The sequence below is a fragment of the Manis pentadactyla genome, chromosome X (genome assembly GCF_030020395.1).
Source record: "Manis pentadactyla isolate mManPen7 chromosome X, mManPen7.hap1, whole genome shotgun sequence".
In the NCBI taxonomy this organism is placed as follows: domain Eukaryota; kingdom Metazoa; phylum Chordata; class Mammalia; order Pholidota; family Manidae; genus Manis; species Manis pentadactyla.
In genome coordinates, this window is record NC_080038.1 from 143,633,875 (window position 1) to 143,657,261 (window position 23,387).

Sequence of the window (23,387 nt, forward strand, 5' to 3'; positions counted from 1 at the left end):
TGTCTTTCAAGGCCCTGAATCCCAGAACCTACGATGAGGTGGACTTTGCAGAAGCCCAGGGGTCCCCACCCCAAGTCTACAGAAGGAATGCCAGCCCTTTGGGAAGCCCCCGTCACCGTCCCTCTCCCCACGCAGCCCCTGCTGCCCTGCAGGACTTGCTTCAGAGAAGAGTCACAGGGTGAGTGTGGGTTTGAGGATGCGGCACTCTTACCCCAGGGCTGGTATGGCACGGAAGGGCTGGCCACCTGTGAAAAACCTCCCAGTGCCCCCTGCATCTTGCTGAAACACCTGGCTGTCTTTCAGTTTGCAAGCCAAGCTGTGAGGTTATGACAAGGGCACACTTTCTCCCAGACAGGCCACTCTGCGCCTGGCTGCAAAGAATGACAGCACTTAGGGGTCCCTGTACCCCAAGGAGGGCTGCCCCCCAGCAACCCCCGACACTGAGACACCATTCGCCTGACCAAGGAAGTTCCTGAACACCTCAGAATACAGTGATCCGTTAGCGTACACTGTTTAATGCAGTTTACAGTTCTTACTTAAATCACAAGCACAGAAAAAGGACAGCAGGTCTGAGATCCGACTCCCTTTCTTCCTCAGACAACTGGTACTAACCCCCAACCCAAGCAGCCAAGGCAGCAGGTCCCACTGCACTGAGCCCCCCTGCCTGTGTGCGCAGAGAGGCTGCTGGAGACCCTGCACCTCCCAACCCTGGTTAAACTGCCACATCGGACATTCTCAGTTGCCCCATCTAGTTCACTTGCTTACCTCCCCGAACCGCTGACATGGACCCAAGCTGGCTGGTACAGCTCAGACACACTGTTACAAGGGACCCTAGGCCTCTGGGAGCATCAGCGTCCCTCGCGGCAGGACAAGCGCTCTGCCACGGGCACCTGGGGCACGTCCATCACTAGGAGCAGGGGTGGGGTGGGCGACAGGCTTGCTGCAGAAGGCACGACACTGCGATGGGAGAAAAGGGGCTCCTCTTCACCAAGTCAGTGCTGCTGAGGAAGTGGAGCTGGGATGCTGATGTTACCACGGCCGCAGGACATCCGGGCCTTCACCATCAGTGGCGCCTCAGTGAGAAAGAAGCCAAGGTGGACAACCTCCGGCCTCCCAGAGAAGCCTGGTGACAGTTCTAGTGCCAGCACCATGCCTGGCTGTGGCCAGGGACACACAGGCCACATTACTCATCCTGTGACTCTTCTGTAAGTGTCCCAGCTTCCCAGGGGCAAGGAAAGAAGAGTTTTTATCACACGCAAGCCTTTCCTTGCTTTTCTTCCCTTAAAATGCCTTCGGAACCTCAGCGAGGAGCCAGTCTACGGCAAGGAGCTGCTGAACGCTGCCCTGCTCTCCCGCCCTATCTGCTGCTTAGGACACTGGCCCTCCTTAGGCTGTCACCCTAGCTAGGTGACAACAAGCTGTGGACACAAAAATCCTCTATACCCACCTCCTGCCCATCACTGGCCAGGGGGCGGGGCCATCAGCCCTGGCCACCATTGGGAGGGACAAGCCTGGTAAACCTGATGGCAGGCTTGGGGCGCAGGCCGCCACACAGAGATGCCTCCTCAGTGCCCAGCAGCCCCGATCCTGGCCTGTTGGGTGATGTGCCAAGCATGGGAGGGCCGTGGCAGGGTCCAGGGGCATGCACTGTGAGCTGGCAAAGGGTGACCTTGAGATGCACACTGATTACTGTCCCACGAGTGTATTTTTAGGACAACTGCTAAAACAGATGCGAGGTGTGCATTATATAACCTGCAGCCCTGTTCAGATTTCTGGTATTTCCTGAAGTTGGCTTTGCCTCATCCAAGCTCAGCGGGTTTGAAAGAGCAAATATCTGGCCTGTGGAGCATGTGGGGCTGCCTGCACTGCAAAGAGGCCCACGGAGCTGTGAAAATCAGACTGCCTTCCTGCTGGCTTCTATTGCATTTCCAGAAGTACTTTTTGACACTGCAAACTGATTATCAGTAGATAGTGACTCAAGCTCAGCCCGACAAGAGAGTAGACAGGACCACACATGGGCCAAACAGAACAACCTAGAAGCCAGTTCTGCTCCTACCCAGAGCAGCTCCAGGCCGGTGATCAACACAGTGCGCGCACCACCCCCCATGCTCTTCATCAGAACAGGACAGGCAGAGGAATGACGGAATTACCGAGTCAGGCATGTTTCACTGAACCAAGCAAACATCCCCTTCCCCTTCCCTCCCCACCCCCTCAAGTACATCTTAAAGGCCCCCCAAAGCATGCTTTTGGCTGTGATGCTCATTCATGACACGTGCAGCTTTTGCTACCAAAATAAGAACACAGCCGGCATGCAGGGTGAGCATGTCCCCCGCCTAGTATAAAACCCATTTCCAACACAAGTGATTCTTAAAAACTAATCCTGTCACTCAGGAGATCACACCCAGCCTCCCCCCCTCCCCTACAGCATCAGGTGGGAATCAGGCCCTGGAGTCACAGCTTCCTACTTGTTCAGAAGATTCCTAAACTCTCAGGGCAGGACTATCAGGACATGCAGGTTCGCACTTAAAACACATGGAAAGCCTCCCCTTGGACCAGATGTCTCAGAGCCAATAGTGTAGAAGCCAGAACTGGAAAGAAGAACCAAATAAAACGACCCCTGGGTGTTGCGTGGGGCATTACCTGCTGCTCACACTGGTTTGTTCCTCGCAGGGGCTCCAAGTGAAGTGGGTGCGAGCTGGCCAACCCCCGCTCCCCGCCGGCTCTGAGGAAGCCCAGTACAGTGAGGCAGTGCAGCAGGCAGGGGACCGCACGGCCCCGGGCCTGCCCTCCTGTCCCCTAAGCATCTTGGTCTCCCCTGCCCAGCTCGCGCAGGCCGGAAGGCAGGCTGCCTCTGGGGAGCCTGACCCAGTCTCTTCAGAGCACCTGTGGCAGGGCAGGCACAGAAACTAAACTCACAAACACCCAGAGCTCCTCCGGAAGACTCACAACCACAAGAAAGCAATGACATCGAAAAGGAGTGGAGCTGCTGCAGGGCCAAATGAAATCGGGAGCTGGGTCCCAAGCGGTGGTGCCACTGCGCGGGCCTGCTGCTGAGTGGGCCTTCAGATCCGGGGCGGCTTGGATGGCGGCGGCTCCGCAGACTGTGTTTCCAGCACTAAATATTTCACTAGGGAGAGAAGCAGCCTGTAAGAAGGGACCCCTTTCCACCCTGCACAGAAGTGCAAACATACAGTGAAGCCCCTGCTGGGAACAGAAAGCTGCTTGTCTGTCTGTCCTGGGCTGGGGAGGATCAGCTCACCCTGGCCAGCCTCTCCTCTGATGCCCACTCTGTCCCCCATCTGGGCAGCCCTGGGCCCTGGAGAGGAGGAGGAGGAGGAGGATGCTGGGCAGACTCTGTGAACAGCACAGCCTCCATTTCCTCATCTGTCAAATGGGGAGGCTTCCTGGATGGAGTCTTTTAAATGAAGCACTCAACACAGTCCCTGCTTATAGCAGATGCTCACACAATGATGGCTAAGCGTCTTAAAATTATTATAGTGAATGCCACTGTATAGTCAGTTTTCCAACGTTTGAATCCAGGCTATTCAATCCCCCCCTGGCCCAGCCTGGAGCACCTTGCCCCTCTCAGCAGGGGGCCCCGGCCCACCACCCCCTTTGGCTCCTGTCTTCCTGCCTGCGTCCCACTGGCCTGCTCCTCCTCTTCATGACCATCAGTGTTCTGGGCCACAGGCTGTACCTGCCTTGACCTTGTGCAGCCTCCCATCACCCACAGCTCCCCCAACCCAGGAAGCACTTGATGACCACGGAGGGCAAAGGCAGGGGCACGTGGCTGGTAACAGGGTCCACTCTGCCCCCAAACAGGGTCTGTTCTAACCAATTCCCTCTTGCCTTTGGCCCTTTTCCAGTTGAAAGGTTAAGGGTGTACCAAGCCCCCCTTCAGCCCCAGCAGGGTTGGCCAGCAGCATCTCTGTGGTGGTGGCAGATGGCAGAGGGGCCCTGGCCTGTGCGCCCTGAGAGCAGAGGCTGAGCCCCAGGAGGGCCCAGAAGCCCCTGACACAGCAGCAGGTGGCCCTGGCTGTAGCTCCAGCGGCTGGGGTGTCATGAAGCTGGGGTCTGGCTGATCAAGGCACCGTGAGGCCCCTTAGAGCCTGGGAATTCTAGAAACAGACACGTTTGTGCTTCCTGCTTCCCACTCCGTGCAGCCTGCTGACTAGGGGCCTCCCGCACGGGACAGCGAGCAGTCGGTCTCACCTTGGGGCTCCTCACACACAACAGCTTCCAGGTTCTCCCCTTTCACGTAGTCTGCGCTGAGACCCTCTGCAGAGGGCAAAGGGCAGGGTTAGTGACTGACAGAGCCAAAAGGTCTTGACTGCGATGGGGAGCCCCTGGGTGAGCCCCTTCACAGTGAGAAAGGCACACCTCTGCCATCGGACTCAGCCGCTGGCACTGGGCCCCTAAGCGTCCTTATCGGGGTGAAGACTGGCTGGCTGGGAACATGCTGCTCTACCCAGGGGCTCTCATCGTCCCCAACACCCCATCCCCACAGGGCAGATGCCACCACATGACAGACTGTAGGCCAGAGGTGCCCAGCAGAGGGGGTACCTGATGGATGGCAGGGCTCAGCGCCACCCACGGGTCCACGCACTGGGTCAGGCAGGGAGCGAAGCACCATGAGTGACTGATGGGTGCAGTGCAGGGGAGGGTACGTGGCTGAGTGGGACTCTGCTGTGGAGACGCCAGCACAGCCTCGTGCCAGTGCACAACCTTCCCAGCAGCACTTGTGTGGAGAGGCCAGTGGCCCCCACAGGCAGCGGGCGCAGGTGCAGGGCTCAGGGCCGACTGAGAGCAGCTCTGCTCTAGCTGTCACCTGGGTTTCCTCACTACCTACTATCAGGAGGGGCCTGGGGCCTCCTTGTAGCCTCTGCTGTGCGTCGGCACTTGGGCCCCTGAGGGGCACCACGCTGCCGAGGGGAGAGCCGGGGTCTCAGCCCTGGAGAAGCTGAGGGCAGGTGACCTCGTGAGAGCCTTGCGGAAAAGCGGGCCATGGCAACCAGCCGCTTGACCCCAGGCTGCCTCCAGGCTCCCGGTGCTGGAGGAGTACACCCGCGCATGTGCCCCGTGCCTGCTGCGCTCAAGGCGGCCACCAGGTGGGCCCAGGGAAAATTCAGGTGCTGCTCACTGGCAGGTATGCCTGGCCCACAGGCAGGGTGGGCGATGCAGCCAGCAGAAGCTGTCCCCAGCTGATGGACAGAGCCTGGCAGGGGTGCCCTGAACACTCCATCACTGGCCGGGGGGATGATGGCCATTGGGCATCTGAGTCCCAGATAAGACCCTCAACCCCACCCATACGTCCAGGAACCCAGCCGCCTGGGCCCAGGGGCAGAGGGCACGGCCGGTGGCATCCTCCCACGTGTCAGGGAAAGCTAGAGATGGTTGTGGTGGCCACCAAGCTGGTGGGAGCCAGGCAAGGGGGTGGGCGAGGCACAGAGCAATGAGGAGCACAAGAGCGGCAGGGGGAGGCGGGCAGCTGGGGAGGAAACCGAGGCAAAGCACATCGTTACCTTGACCTTCCGCTGCATCTGAAGGCAACACACAAAGCTTAGGACCCTGGAGCAAGAACTCAGCCCCCAACAACAAACCACACAAGCTCTCCGTGAAACACTATGACCTTAAGTCCTGAGAGCAGAGACGGGGGAAGCAGAAGGGCCTCCAAACCCAGGCCCCTTGGCAGTAGCAGAGGCCAGAGCCCCTGAGGACCATGGTGGCGACGGGCCCTCCCAGGAGCCACATGCCATCCTCCTGGGACCTCCCAGTGCCTGGGTACAGAAGGTTTCTGCTCTGCCTTCCCTGGCCTCCGTGTGCTGGCAGCTGAGGCTGCTCGGGGAAAGAGGCTCTGCAGAAAGGGTAGGATGGGAGGTCCCAAGCCCCAGCTTCTCAGGGGGCATAGCCACCCCACAAACGCCCATGGAGCTCCTTGATTCCGGCCTAGCACTGGCACCAGACACACATCAGTGGCTGAAGCCCACAGTCCAGAAGGGGGCTGGGTGGCCAGGAGGGTGGGACAGAATCCAAGGCCCATGGGCCCTGAGGGCGCCCTTCCAGGTTGGCAGGGAGTGCTGTGGCAGCACGCGTGAGAGGCGGTCAATGGGGCCCTGGGCTGGGAAGGCCCCTAGGATAGGAGCAGGTGAGTGAGGAGGGGGGCCCATGGGCCGGACGCTGGGGAGAGCAGGGAGGCCGGAGGCTGAGGAACCATCGACATGGAGAACAAGGGGACCGGGCCCTGGACAGGCAGGGGCCACAGTGATGCTCGAGGGGCAGCCCCAGAGCAGACCCATGTAGGGGGCATGAGTGCCAGGACTGGGGACCCCCCTGAGGCTGGTGCAGGCCCTGAGCATCCGGGGACCAGGTGACATTTGGGAGGGGAGGCCTGAGGGCCTGGAACAGGGAGAACCTTGGTAGCACCGGGGATACATGCAGAGGCAAAGGAGGGCTTCTTTCAAGTTTGGGGGGCACTCTGCACTTGGAAAGGACAAGAGAGCTCAGCCGAGTGTGGCAGTGCTAGGGACTCGGGACAGTGGGTTTAGCGATGGCAATGGCCGCATCCCCAGGCTGCCCCCCACGCCATGACCCCACCCTTGCTGCCACATAGCTTTCAGCTGCCATCAACACCCTCTTTCTGGTTCTCTCCCGAATATGACAAAGGCACGTATACTCTCCTGTTTTACTCAGCGTTGCCTGCTAATCCCGTCTGTAAAACCTCACACCTATTTTAGGAAACAGGTGTGAAAATAACATCTTTTCACCTCACCTCACTGCTCCCAAGACAGACACAATCCAGACAGCAATGTAAACGCTTTCTCCTCCCCATCCCTACCTACTGGCCCCCCTTCCGATCCTTCACTTCTATCTGGAGTGAGTTCCTCCAGCGACGATCTGAGCCCCCATTTGCTCGTCTATAAAACGAGAGTGCGGTCAGGCGCACCACGCCAGGCTGGGGGAGCCCTCAGGGCGGAAGCCACGTTAGGCACTTGGCACGTCAGGCAGGCAGCACGATGCCCGGGAAGCCGTTCTCACTATAACTATGGGCCCAGCTTTTACATAGTTTTTCTGTATATAACATGCTTTTTAAAGTCTCAAAGCCATCCCCTGGCATATGAGCCATAGTGTCCAGCTTTGCAGCAGGCATGTGTTTGATAACCGTGGATTGTACGCGGACCTGTTGGAGCAATGACACTGCACCAGGAGGAACTGTGGCCCCAAAGATGTGTCCATGCCCTCATCCCTGGAACCTGTTCGTGGGAGCTGTACAGGATAAAGTAAAGGAGCTCAGGATGAGATCATGGGTGGGGGCCCTAAATCCAATGTCAAGTGTCCTTACAGACAGGAGAGGACACAGAGGGCAAGGTCGTATGGCAACAGAGGCAGAGATTGCAGTGACATGGCCACAAGCCAAGGGATGCCTGGAGCCACCAGAAGCTGGACAAGACAGGAAAGATCCTCGTCTAGAAACCGCAGAAGGAACCAACCTGCTCACACCTTGACCTTGGACTTCTGGCCTCCGGAACTGGTAAACAATGCATTTCTGTTTTTTAAAGCCCGTCCGTCAGTTTCTTTGTTGTTGAGCTGGGACAAGGGGCAGCTCTAAGGACAAGCTGGCCGCCAGTTCTGACTCCACCCTGCTCACACCACCTGCGGCCAGGCTTCGGGACCATGGGGTCGAGACGTGGATGGTGCCCCTGAAGTACTGCCATGTGCAGCCTGTGTCACTCTATGTGGTGGCCCTTGTGTCACTCTATGCGGTGGCCCTGGTTGAGAGTATCGACATGGCCAGGTGGAGACAATTCCCACATGCCAAGCCTGCAGGGCCCCAGGCTAGTTCACGGGGAAGCTCCGCTCCAGGCTGGAGTTAAGGGCAGAGGATGCAGCTAAACTTCAGGAAGAGGAGACCACTGTCCGTCAGGCTGTGGCACGGGAGCTGAAACTCATCCCCCCCCAGCAAACTGCGACATATCGACGCTGTGCTTATACAATCAAGCGTGGTCTTGTGGTTCAACCTCAAGAGTACCCCCACAGGGCTCCCTGACACAGGACACGAGCAGCCTCAGAGGGCAGGATGCCATAATTCCTCGACATGCCCACAACGGACATGCACGGCGACAGCGTGGCACGGAGGCAGCCTCCCTCGTGCACTCTGGCATCAAAGGGGCAGGGTACAAACCACACTCTATTCTTCCTCTTGCATTCCTGCTCCTATAAAACAATTCCTGGTTCCACGTATCTGAAGGCTTTCTGGCTGTGACAGGGCGAAGGCTAGCCCAGCAGTACTGGCCCTCGGCGAGATCTGAGCTCAGACACCCCAGGGGCCCCCCTATTGTTCAAAGACAAGCCCCGGAGGCCCTGGAGCCCTGCCCCCTCCTCCGTGCTGCCCTCTTCTCCAGTGCGGCCCAGATCCGGTCCCCAGAATTTCCCCAAGCACAACTCCACCACCACCTCAGCCCGGGAGGCCTACTTGGAGCAGTCTCGGCTGGCTGCCCACGGACCCAGTCTCAACATGCTCATGCCCACGCCTCCTTCCCTCAAGAGACCTGGCCGGGGGCAGCAGACGAAAGCGCGTGGGCATGGTCACTAGCGGCCACAGTGGGTGCACTTACGCTGGATGCTGAAGCAGAACTTCTTCTGCTGGTAGGAGATGTAGCTGGAGACAGCGCCAATCAGGGCCATGGCCAGGGCACTGGCCACACCAGCGATGGTACCAGTCTCGGCCGACATTCCTGGGCAAAGGAGAGAGACACCCGGCTCCCCTCTAGCCTCTGGCCCCCAAGTCAGGCCACTACACGGAGGGCACTAAAATGATGCTGTAGCCCCCGGGATTGGCCGGTGCTTCTCATTTTCTGTAAGGACTTTTACTTTAAGTAGCTAGGAAGGTGGACATGGAAGAGGCAGTCTCTCTCGTTAACTGGGGCCACCTGCCCAGGGACCCAGATTTTCAGGCTTAACTTTTCCTCCCTTGTCCTTGGCCTCCTGGTTTTCCACTGGAAACATTCGGGGGACAGTCGGGGAGGCCTGCTCTGAGATGACAGCAGGCCAGCACTCTGTTCCCTCCTGCTTCCAACAGAAACCTTGGGACCCAGACTCACCGGATTCAGAGTCGTCACCGCCACCGTATGGGCCATGACCTGTTGAAAGGACAAAAGCACTTAGTGTCTATATGACCTTGTAGCCACCCAGCTTGGGGTCAGGAGGGACAGCCCCTTCACAACTTGCCGGCCCTTCTGAGCCCACCTCTGCCACAGGCCCCACCCACGTGACCTATGCCCTCTGATACGCTACAGGACTAGGAGGTAATCAATTTTAAGACCTTCCATTTTTTAAAGGTATCATTGACATACAATTGCATGAAGGTTTCACATGAGCAACATTGTGGTTTCAACATTCACCCATATTATCAAGTCCTCCCCACACCCCATTGCACTCACTGTCCATCAGTGTAGTTAAGATGCTATAGAGTATTTGTCTTCTCTGTGCTGTACTGCCTTCCCCATGTCCCCTCCCCTACATTATGTGCGAACCGTAATGCCCCCTTTTCCCCCTTATCCCTCCTTCCCACCCACCATCCCCAGTCCCTTTCCCTTTGGTAACTATTAGTCCATTTTTGGGTTCTGTGATTCTGCTGTTGTTTTGTTCCTTCAGTTTTTGCTTTGTTTTTACACTCCACATATGAGTAAAGTCATTTGGTACTTGTCTTTCTCCGCTTTGCTTACTTCTTATGGCTGAATAATATTCCATTGCGTATATGTACCACCTCTTCTTTATCCATTCATCTACTGATGGACACTTAGGTTGCTTCCATTTCTTGGCTACTGTAAATAGTGCTGCTATAAACATAGGGGTGCATCTGTCTTTTTGAATCTGAGAACTTGTTTTCTTTGGGTAAATTCCTAGGAGTGGAATTCCTGGGTCAAATGGTATTTCTATTTTTAGTTTCTTGAGGAACCTCCACCATTGCTTTCCACAATGGTTGAACTAATCTACATTCCCACCAGCAGTATAGGAGGGTTTCCCTTTCTCTGCATCCTCGCCAGCATTTGTTGTTCTTAGTCTTTTTGATACTGGCCATCCTAACTGGTGTGAGGTGATATCTCACTGTGGTTTTAATTTGCATTTCCCTAATAATTAGTGATGTGGAGCATCTTTTCATGTGCCTGTTGGCCACATCAATTTCTTCTTTGGAGAACTGTCTGTTAATATCCTCCACCCATTTTTTAATCAGGTTATTTGTTTTTTGGGTGTTGATGTGTGTGAGTTCGTTATATATTTTGGATGTTAACCCCTTGTCAGATGTCATTTATGAATATATTCTCCCATACTGTAGGATGCCTTTTCGTTCTCCTGATGCTGTCCTTTGCTGTACAGAAGCCTTTTAGTTTGATGTAGTCCCATTTGTTCATTTTTTAAATTTTGTTTCCCTTGCCCAGGAAGACATGTCCAGAAAAAATTGCTGATGATTATGTTCAAGAGATTTTTGCCCAAGTTTTCTTCTAAGAATTCTATGGTTTTGTGTTCCATTTAGGTCTTTCATCCATTTCAAGTTTACTTTTGTGCACAGACAGTAATCCAGTTCCATGCTCTTACACGTGGCTGCCCTGTTTTGTAAGACCCTCCACTTCTACTTTGGCAGATAGTTTGAGTTATTCTCAGAATGTAGACAATTGCAGGTTAATGCTCCCTTATCCAGTACTTTGAAATTCAAAAGGTTCTGGAGGACCACAGAGATGGAGAAGACAGTAGTGGCTGACAGGGATTAAAGAGGGTGGAGAGGGAGGGAGGTGGCTGTGGTTGCACCAGGTCTGTACTTTACCTTGACTGTGGTGGTGGTCACACAGACCTATGCATGCGAACACGGGGAGTTTCACAGAAGGTGCACGCTCGCCCACCCAGACCAGTGGTTCCCCGGTGAGCAACAGGCGCCTCTGCAGGACACTGAGCAGCCTTGAGCGCTCTCCTCCTCAGCCCTCTTCTCAGGGCATAACACTAATGGAGGGAGACTGTTCCCAGGACCCAGGGCTCTCAGGGGGCAATGAAGTCTGGTGTTCCTTTCACCAAAAAGTCTGGGGGAGTGCAGGTTCTTAGACTGTGACAGATGTCCCTGCTCTGGTGGGGATGCTGGCCAAGGGGGGCGGCTGTGGGTATCTGGGGGCAGGGGAATAGCAACTCGCTATATGTTCTGAATTTTGTTGTGAACCTAAAACTGCTCTAAAAAGTAAAGTTATTTTTTGAAACATCCTGGGGGGAGAAAATGAGGTTTCTTATGTGTCCACCTGGGGCTGGGTCCCTGCATTAAATGTACTTGATAAGATCCCCGATTGGGTATGAACAGCTATTTATAAAACAAGGAGCACTAGCATTTTTGAAAAATCCCATCATTACTGCTGGAGAAAGAATAGAAAGGAAGATGGAAGGCGCTACATCAACAGCAAGACCACATATGAGGGCCTGGGGTCCAGCTGCTGGCCTAATGGTCCTTTCTGCTGTGAAGCTGGCTGTTGTCAAGGGTAGGGGCAAGCCCCTCAAGGTGTCCTCTGCTGACGTGTTCACATCACTAGATTTCCAGACAGCTCTGAGCAGTTCAACCTCCTCTTCCACCTCAAGGTGGAATAAAGTGTCCTCAGCTCTCTCCTTATTAATACTTGGTCACGAGGATTCCCAGCAACTTGAACCTCACAATCTTATGACCACAAGCTATACGGGTGTTACAGGAAACAGAAACGGGGTAGCCTCTGCCAACTGTCCCTCCGGGGGCATATGGAGAGAAGGTCTGGAACCGCACCCCCTCTGCCCCAGGCTGTCAAAAAGACTCAAAAGCTCGGTACTTCCGTTTCTAGGAGTTCCTGACTATCTGACCGTCTGTGATTGTATGGAAGCATTATCCTAAGATGATGATAAAAAAGTGTTCCTCTCCCCCACCCCCTCCCCCCAAAAGGTGAACCCATCCTGTGGGTGATTCCTTGCCCATTCCTTGCTATGATTCAAAAAGGGTAAACACTGGGGAGGATGTGAAGAAAGTAGAGGCCTCAGACATGGCCAGGAGGAATACAAAATGGTCTGGCTGCTGTGGAAAACACATTGGTGGTTCCTTACAAAGTTAAACATAGAGTTTTCACATGACCTAACAATTCCCCTTCTAGATATATACCCAGGAGAATTGAAAGCACTGAAAACATATGCACACACAAAAGCCTGGACACTAATTTCACTGAAACATTATTCATAATAGTCCCAAACAGAAACAACCCAGAAGGTCACCAACTGATGAACGGATAACTGTTTTTGGAGTATATGAAAAGGGCTTAATAATCCCTACTGTAAAAGGAGCCCTTACAAATCAATAAGATACAGACCCCAGGAGATAAATGGGCAAGGGGTGTGAATAGGCAATTAACACCATCTACTAGGAGTTGTCTAATAGGAGGTGAAAAGCGTTTTCCGCTGTTGGAGCCAAAGCCATGCAGAGTCAAACAGGATAGCATTTTGCACTGATCAAATCTGCCAAGATTACAGAACTAGACAGTGGAGGTGAGCCTATGAGCAAACAGGCTCCAGACACTCCCCAGAGGCGGATGTGGAGGCTCGTTTACCCTTCACAGAGTGCCATCTGGTGGTACCCTTGAAGAGCTGCATCTTTAAAGATTCACACCTCCTATGACACAGCAACTCAACAGCTAGGAACCTACTGGACCACTATGGTTTTGTATATTTGGCCATGAGGATATTGATCACAGCACTGCACACAGCAGTAAAAAATGAGGAAAAATCTCCCTGTACAGCAGCAAGCACTGGCTAAATACATCAGGGTACAGGGGACCTGTTATGTTATGCAGGTGGCAACATGATAATATCTTAGAGTACTCTTAGTACAGGATATTAATTCAGGGTACTACTGAAAAAAATAGTTTTAAAATGGTAGCATGATCCCATTTTTATAAAAAACCCAAATACTTATACACAGAAAAAGTACTGCAAGCATATACCCCAATATTACTGTGATTCTTCCTAGATGGTGAAATAAAAAATGTATTTTTCATATAATTTTTAAAGAGTTTGAAATATACAAGCCCAAAGCAAATCTATCTACCCCTATTTCCCCACAACTGCAAAGACAGTTGGAAGAGGCTACTTCATAGACCACTGGCAGGATCTGTTTTTAAGGATAGTGTTTTACATCCCGACTTGCCTTCCAAGTTCACAATTATATACCCAAGAGACTAGAGTAGCCTCTACTTATCAGAAATTCCCCCCTTCAGTGTATCTGCGACTGCAATTTGAGTACAGGAACTTACACAGAGAGCTAGCTGTGTGGAACGCCATAGCTCTCGGGACCACCGCTGGAGCTCTCGGGCCCCTCAAACCACAGCGGCCCCCATAGCTATAAAGACTGCTGTAGCCATAGTGACCGCTTTGGCTGCAGGGACACTGGGGCAGGAGACATCGCCTCAGTGAGCAAGTCACAAATAAGCCTTGTTGTTAACAGAAATGTTGTATCATCATCTTCAAGTACAAAAGATGACAGTGTGCACACATACCCATGTCCGTCTTGCGCCCTACACGACCACATGCCTGGGAGGCAAGGATATAATGCCATTTGACCGTCTCTGACAACAGCAACCCCAAGCCTGACAACACATCGGATTCGCCATGTGCACGCACTCCTGCACTAGTGGGATGATTCTATCTAGGACTGCTGGGGACTGTTCAAGTACTTAAAGACTTTATGTTTTCTAGACTTTGGACAGCCACAACTAGGACTTCTAGATTTTTAGGAATTTTCCATTACAAAAAAAAAAAGTGGCCACAGAAATACAAAAAAATTCTTTTTTAATTTTTAAATGAATAAATAACTTGGGTGGGGGGGACAGAATTGTTTCAAATGACTCATGGTTACAAAAGTCAAATGGAATTGGACCAGCACATAGCCGCCTAGGCTAACCACTGGGCATGCCACTCATCACTGCCCCAGAGAGTCTTGTCCATCCCCACCACCTCAGGGACTAGGCAACACGATGGCTGCCCTGCCCCAACCTGACACAGAGCCCTGCAAGCCCACCATCCTGTGTGAAGCTCCCAAGGTACCAAAGAGGTGAGCCCCAGGGTTTTCTCCCAGGTGTGTGTGCGCCTGCGTGCGGGCCAGTGGTAGGAGCTGTTCACCTTCTAGAACTCTAGAACCAGAGAGTTGTTCTTCACATCTGAAACCTTTATTGCTTCCCATGATGAAAGCTGGAAAAAATGTGGAAACAGTCCAAAGAGGAAGTTATTCACATGGGTGAGCTAGAAAGGGCTGTTCAGAAGGAATTGGGGCTGTCCAGGGTAAATCCCTACCTTTTCAGCCCCCCACGGAAGGCCCCCATTTGGCTCACTGTGCCCACAGGCAGGCAGACCTGGGGCACTCTGTGGTCACCAGTAGCCAGTCGATGTCTGATGGGTTTTAGCCAACACTTCAGGGTAAGTCCTACCACTTCAGCTCTTTTGCCATGACTGTGTTCCCATCAAGACCCAATTCCCTGTTACACCACATGCATTTAATGGATTGTAAGGGCTCACAAGGTCCAAATTCTTTGAGACAGTAACTATAAATATAGTAAAAAGTGGAAGAGAATGCTTTCTTCAAATACTCAGTAGAGAGAATGGGTAAACAAAATGTGGTGTACCTATACAACGACAGAGTATTATTCATTCAGCCACCTGCTATAATGTAGATAAACTTTGAAAACATTATGCTCAGTGAAAAAAGCCAGACACAAAAGGGCAAATACTGTAGCATCCCACTTCTTGGAGACACCTAAGGTAGTGAAGTCCATGGAGACAGAAAGGAGAACGGCAGGCGTTAGGGGCTGTGATTTGGGCGGATGCGTGCTCTCCTGCACTAGTAGGATGACGGCCGCTCCAGGAGAACCCAGGGGAAGTCAGTGGCTGCTGTGCTGAGGGCCAGCCTCGGGGAGGGCAATAGGGCTCCAGAGAGGAGGCCATCTTTGGGGTGTCCCTTAAGGGATGAATGAATGGGAATTCGCCTGGTGGAACAATGGCATCTTAGACAAACAGTGACCTGTGCCTACCGGTCACTGGCATGTTTGGAGATGAGAGCAACCTGATAGTGTAGGTCAAGGAGCTATGGCAGCAGGTTAAGGGCCTCGAACTTACCTTGTAGGCAGTGGGGAGCCATTAGAGAGACCTTTTTTTTTGCTTTAATTTTCACCAACACTTAAGAAAAATTTCAAACAAGTTGAGACCACTGTACAGTGAACACTAATGTGGATTCTATAATTCACACTTTGTGTTATGTGCTTTATCATATCCATCCCTCTATCCATCAACCTTTCCTATTTTTGTGATGCATTCAAGCTGGAGACATTAGTACATTTCATCCCAAACATATTACCCAGAGTTCCACCTCTGCTTATGATTCCTTTAAGGTGAAATTAACATTTTCACCTTAAAGGTAAAACACACAAATATTACATGTACTATTTGATAAACTTTGGCAGATGTGAACATCTATGAAACCCATATTCCTATTAAGATATAGACTGTTACCATCACCCCAGAAAGTTCTCTCATGTCCCAATCAATCCTTGTCCCCATCCCAACCCTGGAAGCCAGGGATCTCATTTCTAACAGTTTTGTGAGTATCAGAACTTCATGTGAATGGGTTCATATACTGTGTACTTCTTTTCATCGGCTTCTCTCAGTATAGTGTTTTTGACATTCACTCACGTTTCTGTGTGTCAGCAATTCATTGCATCATATAAGTAGATATGTCATGATTTGTCTATCAGTTTTCCTACTGAAAAACAGTTTTCCTGTTGCCAGAGCTTATTTTGCTATATTAAAAAAAAAGCTGGTATGAGCATTCTTCTATGAGTTTTTTTTGAGGGGGGCAATGAGCTTTCATTTCTCTTGAATAGGAGTGAAATTGCTAGGTCACTGGGTCTGTGTTCAGTTTTATAAGAAACTTTACATTCCCATACACAATGTATGAGTTTCAGTTGCTCCATATCCACACCAGCATTTGGGATTTGTCAGTCTAATTTTAGCAATTCTCATGGGTATGTGTCTCATTGTGGTTTTAATTTGCATTTCCCCAACAAATAATGATTTTGGGCATCTATCCCAAAACTTCCTCTGTGAAGTGTGTTCAAATCTTACGCTCATTTAATTGGGCTGTTTGTCTTTTCACTAATACACAACAGTTTTAAACAGAGGACTGGCAAGATCAGTTTTACGTTCCTGATGGTCCTTTCTGGCAGCTGCGTGGAGGACACACTGGAGCCAGAGCCCAGTTAGAGAGGTTACGGTAATGACCCAAGGTGTGGTGACGTGGGCCTGAGCTTGAGGGGTAGCAAAGAGAAATCATCCAGATTCAAAATATACTTGGGGAGAAGACTTCTGGCACGAGGGATCAACAAATCCTCTCCTCAGTGAGCAGCCATCCACTGCACAAAGATAGTCATTTTAGGAAACAGGTTTGATTCCAGTGACAACAGTTGGAGTCCATGGCCTTTTTGCCCAGGGTTGCTCTCCTTTCCCCTTCCCCCAGGTCTTTCAGCAGCTAGTTCAACTGGGGAGGGGTGTAGACAGGCCAGGAAAGCCGGCAACTGCACTGCGGTTGCCAAAGGGGATGCACGTGACTTACAGGATTGCCAGCTAATGGGGCCATGTCAGTGGCAAGTGAACAGGACAGCCAGCAGCTTCTTTAGCCTGAGCAAGCCACCAGCCAGTCAACTAGCCAGGGATTGAATAGGGAGCAGAGACAACCACAGGGCCGGACCGTGATCAACGCTCCGCACTGCCTTGTCTCTCCTGAAGCTGAGCGCACGCCCAGCAGGCAGTCTGGTACTGGCTGAAGGCCAGCCGCAGAGCTCAGTGGGGCAGATAGAGAGTCCAGAAATAAACCCTCACACCTATGGTCAACTGATTTTCACCAAAGGGACCACAACAATTCAATAGGGAAAGGCTAAGTTTGCCAGTAAGTGGAGCCAGGACAATTGGATATCCACCTGCAAAAGAATAAAGTTAGACCCCTATCTCACACCATATACCAATTAACTCAAAATGGAAGACAGACCTCAATATAAAAGCTAAAATTATAAAACTCTTAGAAGACAACATAAGAAATCTTCACAACCTCGGCTGTTCTTAGACACCAAAGCATGATCCATAAGAGAAAAAAATTCATAAATCTAACTTTAGAGAAAAAATTAATGTTTTTATTTCACAAACACCACTATTAAGGAAGAGATAGGTCAACACAGACTGGGAGAAAATGCTTGCAAAATCATATACCTGATAAAGGACTTCTATTCAGGTCACATAAAGAACTCATGAAAAGAAACAACTGACTTTTTAAATAGACAAAAAATCTGAACAGACTTCACCAAAGAATATAAAATAAGAATAAAAAAAGTTGCTCAACATCATTTCTCATTAGGGAACTACCAGTGAAAAAACAATGAGATAGCCCCTACACCCCTATTAGAATGTCTAAAACCAAAGAACATGACACCAACTGCTAATGAGGATGGGGGGCAGGGCAACAGGACTCATTTCTTGTGAGAAAGCAAAATGGTACAAGCCACTTTAGAAGACAAAAGTGTAAAGTTAAACAGCATATCATATGGCCCAGTAATCATATACCTAGCTATTTACCCACGTGAACTGAAAACTTATGTCCACACAAAAACCTGTACATAAAAGTCTATAAATGTTTATAGCAGCTTTATTCATGATCACCAAAAACTGGACCAGCCAAGATGTTTTTCAACACTTAATGGGTAAGCAAAGGTGGTCCATCCAGATGATGGTATATTATTCAGCAGTAAAAACAAATGAGCATATTGCTAAGTAAAAGAAACCACACTGAAAGGTAACATGTGTGGTTCCAATTATATGGCTTCTGGAAAAGGCAGGACTATAGAGATGGTAAACAGATTAGTGGCTGCACTAATGACAAAACAGATTAGTGTTGAGCAAGGGGAGAGTGGCTGAGCATCAAAGAGACGTACAGAAGGACTTCTTTGGTATTTAACCATTCTGTATAGCACTTGGGTGCCGGACACATAATTATATGCATTTGTAAAAACTCATACGCCTTTATGTCACAAAGAGTGAACTTTGTGGATGCAAGCAAAAACCCAAAACATCAACTAAGTGGGGAGGGGATTGCAGGATGGAATGCGGACCGTGATAAATGAATCTAGCCACATTATCAATGTATGGCTTAACTGCGCTGACTGGATGAAGACAGAGACAGGAGCTAAACCAAGTAACTTAGAAAAATGGTATTTTGACTGGAAACTCTATGGTAAAGACAAAAGGGGCTAAACATAAACACTGGCCTCTAGTTGGTAAAGCTGTTTCTTACTGGGGATACAGGTTAATAATTCTGACAAGGCTGTCCACTCATACCAGAACTGAGCAAGTAAGCAAAGGCTTGATGCATGGTAGGTTCCTCACTGTCAGAGAGCAGAGTTCTAGATAAAGGAAGACAGTTGGAGACAAGCATGAACTTGTGTTGAGGTTAATGCAGATGCTGACGGAGAGACACAGAAACGATCACAAACACATGCGTACACACGGTTTAGTCCACATCCACACACTTCCTACTGCCTGCGTCTGCCCACCAAGTAGTGGACACACTCAACACCCAGCTCTTAGTTTCTAATACCATTCGCTTCCAGTGGGAGAATGACAGACTGAACAGGACAGCCAAGGAAACAGACCCTGCAGGCAACAGTGTTTAGGAAGAAGTGAGTAAGACCAAGAAAGTGGGAGTGTGCCAGGAGGAAAGAACGTGAAGGAGCAGATGGTCAGCAAAGTCAAATGCTACAGACGTCACATGGGACAGAGGACAGTGACCATCAAGAAGTCGCTGCAGACCAAACAGCAACTCTGGGGGCCTGGGGGCTAGGCTTGCATACACGAGGGTGTGGGCCACAGAGGGGACAATGAGGAGTTGAAACTTCTCGGCCTCAAATTTTTCAGTCAGTGGAAGTGCTAGGGAATGGAGGCTGATGGGGCTGTGGCAGATAGGACCTGCTGACGAGAGATTGTCACAGCCACCTACAGACAAAATATGGGGCTCCTATAGGGCCAGTAGAAAGGTTTTCTTGAGGAAAAAAATTAACAGATAACATAAATTTAAGAAATACACTCCAAAACTATAGGTGAGTCTATGTGTCTATGACCCAAGGTTGGAAAATGCATTAATTAGGATTTTTTTTATGCTGAAAACCATCATTTATTTAAATGTATTGTTTGATCTTCACTCATGTCATTAGCATGTCTGCATATAGGACAGTGTTTACCAATTTTATCATGTGCTTATCACAACCATGTTTCAGTGTCACATCTGTATTTTTTTGCCAGGACCCCCTTTGTCTTCTTTTACTGACACCCATAATGACAGAGGACATAACTTGAACTAACAATTATTCTTTAATTAGGCTTATATTTGAACCTTTCTTGTAAAGAATTTCCTAACACTTCTTCCTTGCTACAATGTGCACTGTTAATAAGGAGCCCCCAACACGTCATTCAGACTTTCACCCATGCGTGTGCTTACACTCCGACTGTCCTCACCTCACATCTGGTAATACCACTGGGCTTCTTGGCTGGTTTTGCCCTTTAAATGTTCCATGGTCTCCTGACACACGTGAGTTTCACTTAGAGGCCGTTAGAACTTTTTACTCAAGATGTCACTGTCTAGAAAGGTGTCCTGAAAGACAGATTTGACTACCGTATCCTTTAATCACAAGAGAACTCTGTTCCCCAATGAAAGGTATATGGTTCCTGCAAGAAGGGAGCAAATGCTAGTGCCACAGCCAGGACTGGGGCAGCAGAGCAGGCTTACGAACAGGCACACTCCTAAGCACATTAAGTCATAACCACAACAATTACCATACAACCGTTTATCACTGCAAAAGGCTCCAAAGCACAACTTACCATCCTATCAGGTCACAGTGAATTTTGCTCCTTGCTTAAGCACCTTGGCTTAAGGAACATCAAGGGAAATGTGTGGCTTTTCCAAATTGCCTATACATCCCTCCCCTTGAGCTGCACAGCTCATATAATTCCAAGCAAACCCCAAGTTGCAAGCAGGGGTGCTGGGAACTACCTCTCATTGCCCAGAAGCTGAGTAAGAAATGGCTCAATCTGGCTACCGTGTAATCACATTTTTAACGAGAATAAAACCTACTTTTGCCTCTGTCAGGTTTGTATTCATCACCCCCTAATATGTCTTCAAGATCCTTGTCTGAAAAACCTGGAGAAAAAAAATGTATATTTCAATGCTGAAAGCCATTTTTCAGTGACAGAAAACTTGTGTTAATGTTACCCAACATCCCCAGTAAATGCCACTTAAGAAGATCCTTGATGAATGTGGCAAGCAAATTCTCAAGGGGCCCCCAAGATGCCCTCCTGCAAGTGTGCACCACCTGTATGATGCCCCATTACTTTGAGCATGATGGGAGTAGGATGGCTGTCACCCCTGCGATCAGATCAGATTACATGCCACAGATGACAGAAGCTTGCAGATGTAATGAAGACACCCGATCAGTCTGACCTCACATCAATCAAAAGGAAGATCACCCTTGGTGGGCCTGACTTAATCAGGGATCCCTTTAAAACCGGGTTGAGGCCTTCCTGAGCTCAGACACTAGAACCAACAGAATTAGTCTTGTCTTCTCTCCCCGTCTTTCTTGGGCTGGTCTTGAAGAAACAAGTAGCCGTTAGTTCTGCAACTGCAAGGAAATGTACTCTGCCAACAACCACATGGGCTGGGAAGAGAACTCAATTTCAGATGAGTCCCCAGACCTGGTGGACACCTTGATGTGGCTGTATGAGGCCCTGAACAGAAAACTCAGCTTAGCTGCTCCTGAACTCCTCACCAGAGGAAACTGAGATAATAAATGGGTGTTGTCTTAACTTGCTGAAGTTTGTGATACTTTGTCAGGCAGCAATAGAAAACTAACACAAGGAAACAAAATTAACTATTACAGCTCAACCACTGAGAACACATCTTTCAATACCGTGTGTGATGAAGTGGGAAGTATGCTTAGAGCACTTCTGCTGCACTCCAGAGTACTAGCATGACTCGGAAAAGCACTTGTGTGACTGCCGCGGTTCTGAGTTCTGTTCGCTGCTTTGTGTCAGGGAAGGCCACTTTTATGGGAAGCAATGAATGATGGGCAGACTACGGTTATGGCATCTTAAATATTTGGCAGGCTTTTTTTTAATGAATGAAATGAGGCCATAACGTCAAAGAAAAAACACCACTAATGGTATTTGTTGCCAATAAGATTTCAAACAAAACAGGATTTTAAAGATCTATATCCACCACTGTGAACTAAATGGCTTCCCAATACTTAAAGGCCTTTTATAATGAGATGGGTGGTGATTTTAACAAATGTGAATTTTAGGTAATCAGTAATGAAATGTGGCATTATTTGGAAGTTGAAAAGACCTCAGAACACCAATATTTCCCAAATGACAAATGCATAATGTGAAAATCCACAACTAGGTAACAGTCCCACTGAAAGTGCAAGAGTCCTGTAGGGTTTAATGGGGTCAGGGCCACTGACACAGGCTCACGCCCCACGCTGAACTTGGCCTGTAAGGAACAACCACTGGACAAGTTTGGCTGTCTTATCAAAGAAGAATCCCCACAGTGAACTGAACAGTCTCAAAACGCATTCCTCCCCTTCCCAGCTGTGTCTCTGTAAGAGGTCAAATTTCCCTCGGACACATCAACCATAACAGCATATCACAACTGAATTCAGGAGCTGATGTGAGTCCAGATCTTCTACTAAGATTATAGATATTATAGAAATTTGTAAAAATGTACAATGGTGCCATTTTTGTCACTGAATTTTCTGTGTTACCAAACAGTTATTTCTCATACAAATATGCGGTTTATGGTAACACACATGGGCTTACTGTTGTTCATTTTAGTACTTGCCCCACCCCAGTTTTGAGTTCAAAGATGATAAATACAGATAGATGTGACCCACAAAAATAAAAGCCCTTAAGGTCCTAAATAATTTTGGGACTCCTGAAACCAAAAAGTTTGAGAACCACTGTTTCAGGGTTCTCCTGTGCCTTGAAGGGCCCCCAGTTCTGCCAGCCCAGGGTGGCTCTGTGGACTGGCAACAGGATGCAACCCGAACAGGGCACTATAGTGCTGGCCAGTGCTTTCAACCAGCTCCGACTTACCTCCTCCTCCTTCCGCACTTGGTTTCCTGCGGCCATCATCTCGATCATTTCGATCATCTAAGCCATCAGCCAGGTCAAAGTCACGAACTTCAGTGGACCCCAAAACATAAAAGAGAAAGTTGATTGGTTAAAGTACAGGTAGCTTGTTGGGACACTCTCCCAGAGGAAGCTAAAACTCATAGAGCTGAAAGGAGAAATAAATCCACAATCATAGGAACTTCAACACTCCACACTCAGCAACTGAGAGAACTACTAGAATGTAAATCAGCAAGGCTAAGAAGAACTGAATGACACAATCAACACACAGTACGTAACTGGCATAATGGTACACTCTACCCAATCACAGCAGAGTATGTCATTGTTTAAGCACCCGTGGAACATTCAGAGATCTCATCCTGGACCAGAAAATAAATCTCAACAAATTTAAAAGTATTTAAATAATAAAGAGTGGTTTCTCTGACCATAATGGAATCAAAGTAGGAACAAATGAAACAAAACGAAGAGAGAAGATCTCTAAACATTTTGAAATAAGCCCATCTAAATAAAACAAAGGTCAAAGAGAAAATCTCAAAGGGAATTTTTTAAATAAACAGAACTAAATTAAAATACAACATAAGAAAACATGTGGGATACAGCTAATGCAGTGCTGAGGGGGTAATTTATAGCACAAAATGCTTAATAGAGATGAAGAATGGTCTCAAATAAATAATCCAACTTCCTAAATCAAGATACTAGAAAATGAAGAGCTAGATACTAGAAAAATAAACCCAAAGCAAGCAGACAGAAGAAAGTAATAAATGTAGGAGCAGAAATCAATGAAACTGAAAATAGGAAAATATAGATCAATGAAACAGCTTGTTCTTTGAAACAGTCAGTAAAATTGATACCCCTCTAAGCCCAACAAATATAAAAGGAAAAAAGCCAAAATACCAATGTAAGGAATGAAATAGGAGATATCATTACAGATCCTGCAGTTATTAAAAGGATATAGAAAATGCCATGAACAACTTGACACTCACTTGACAACTTAGGAGAAATGGACTGATTTCTCAGAACCCACAAACTATCACAACTCAACCCAATCCCATTAGTTTTTGAAGACTAATATTGTTAAGGCGACAATATTACCCAAAGCAATCTATAGATTCAATGCAACCTCTACCAAA

General features: G+C 49.3%; 1 protein-coding gene across 2 annotated transcripts in view; it reads right to left on the reverse strand.

Annotated features, from left to right (window-relative positions):
* Nucleotides 1-489: 489 nt before the first annotated feature.
* Nucleotides 490-23,387, reverse strand: part of CD99L2 (CD99 molecule like 2) — a 95,534-nt gene continuing 72,636 nt past the window's right edge. The window contains exons 5-11 of one of the 2 annotated variants that reach the window (XM_036908411.2): nucleotides 22,222-22,308; nucleotides 20,207-20,272; nucleotides 9,099-9,137; nucleotides 8,613-8,732; nucleotides 5,523-5,540; nucleotides 4,213-4,278; nucleotides 490-3,127 (exon numbers count right to left, since the gene is read on the reverse strand). In XM_036908411.2, coding sequence (XP_036764306.2) covers nucleotides 3,063-3,127; nucleotides 4,213-4,278; nucleotides 5,523-5,540; nucleotides 8,613-8,732; nucleotides 9,099-9,137; nucleotides 20,207-20,272; nucleotides 22,222-22,308 — 461 coding nt within the window. In that variant the 3' untranslated portion in view covers nucleotides 490-3,062. The remainder of the gene's footprint in view (nucleotides 3,128-4,212; nucleotides 4,279-5,522; nucleotides 5,541-8,612; nucleotides 8,733-9,098; nucleotides 9,138-20,206; nucleotides 20,273-22,221; nucleotides 22,309-23,387) is intronic. The other variant, XM_036908412.2, reaches the window with a different exon arrangement.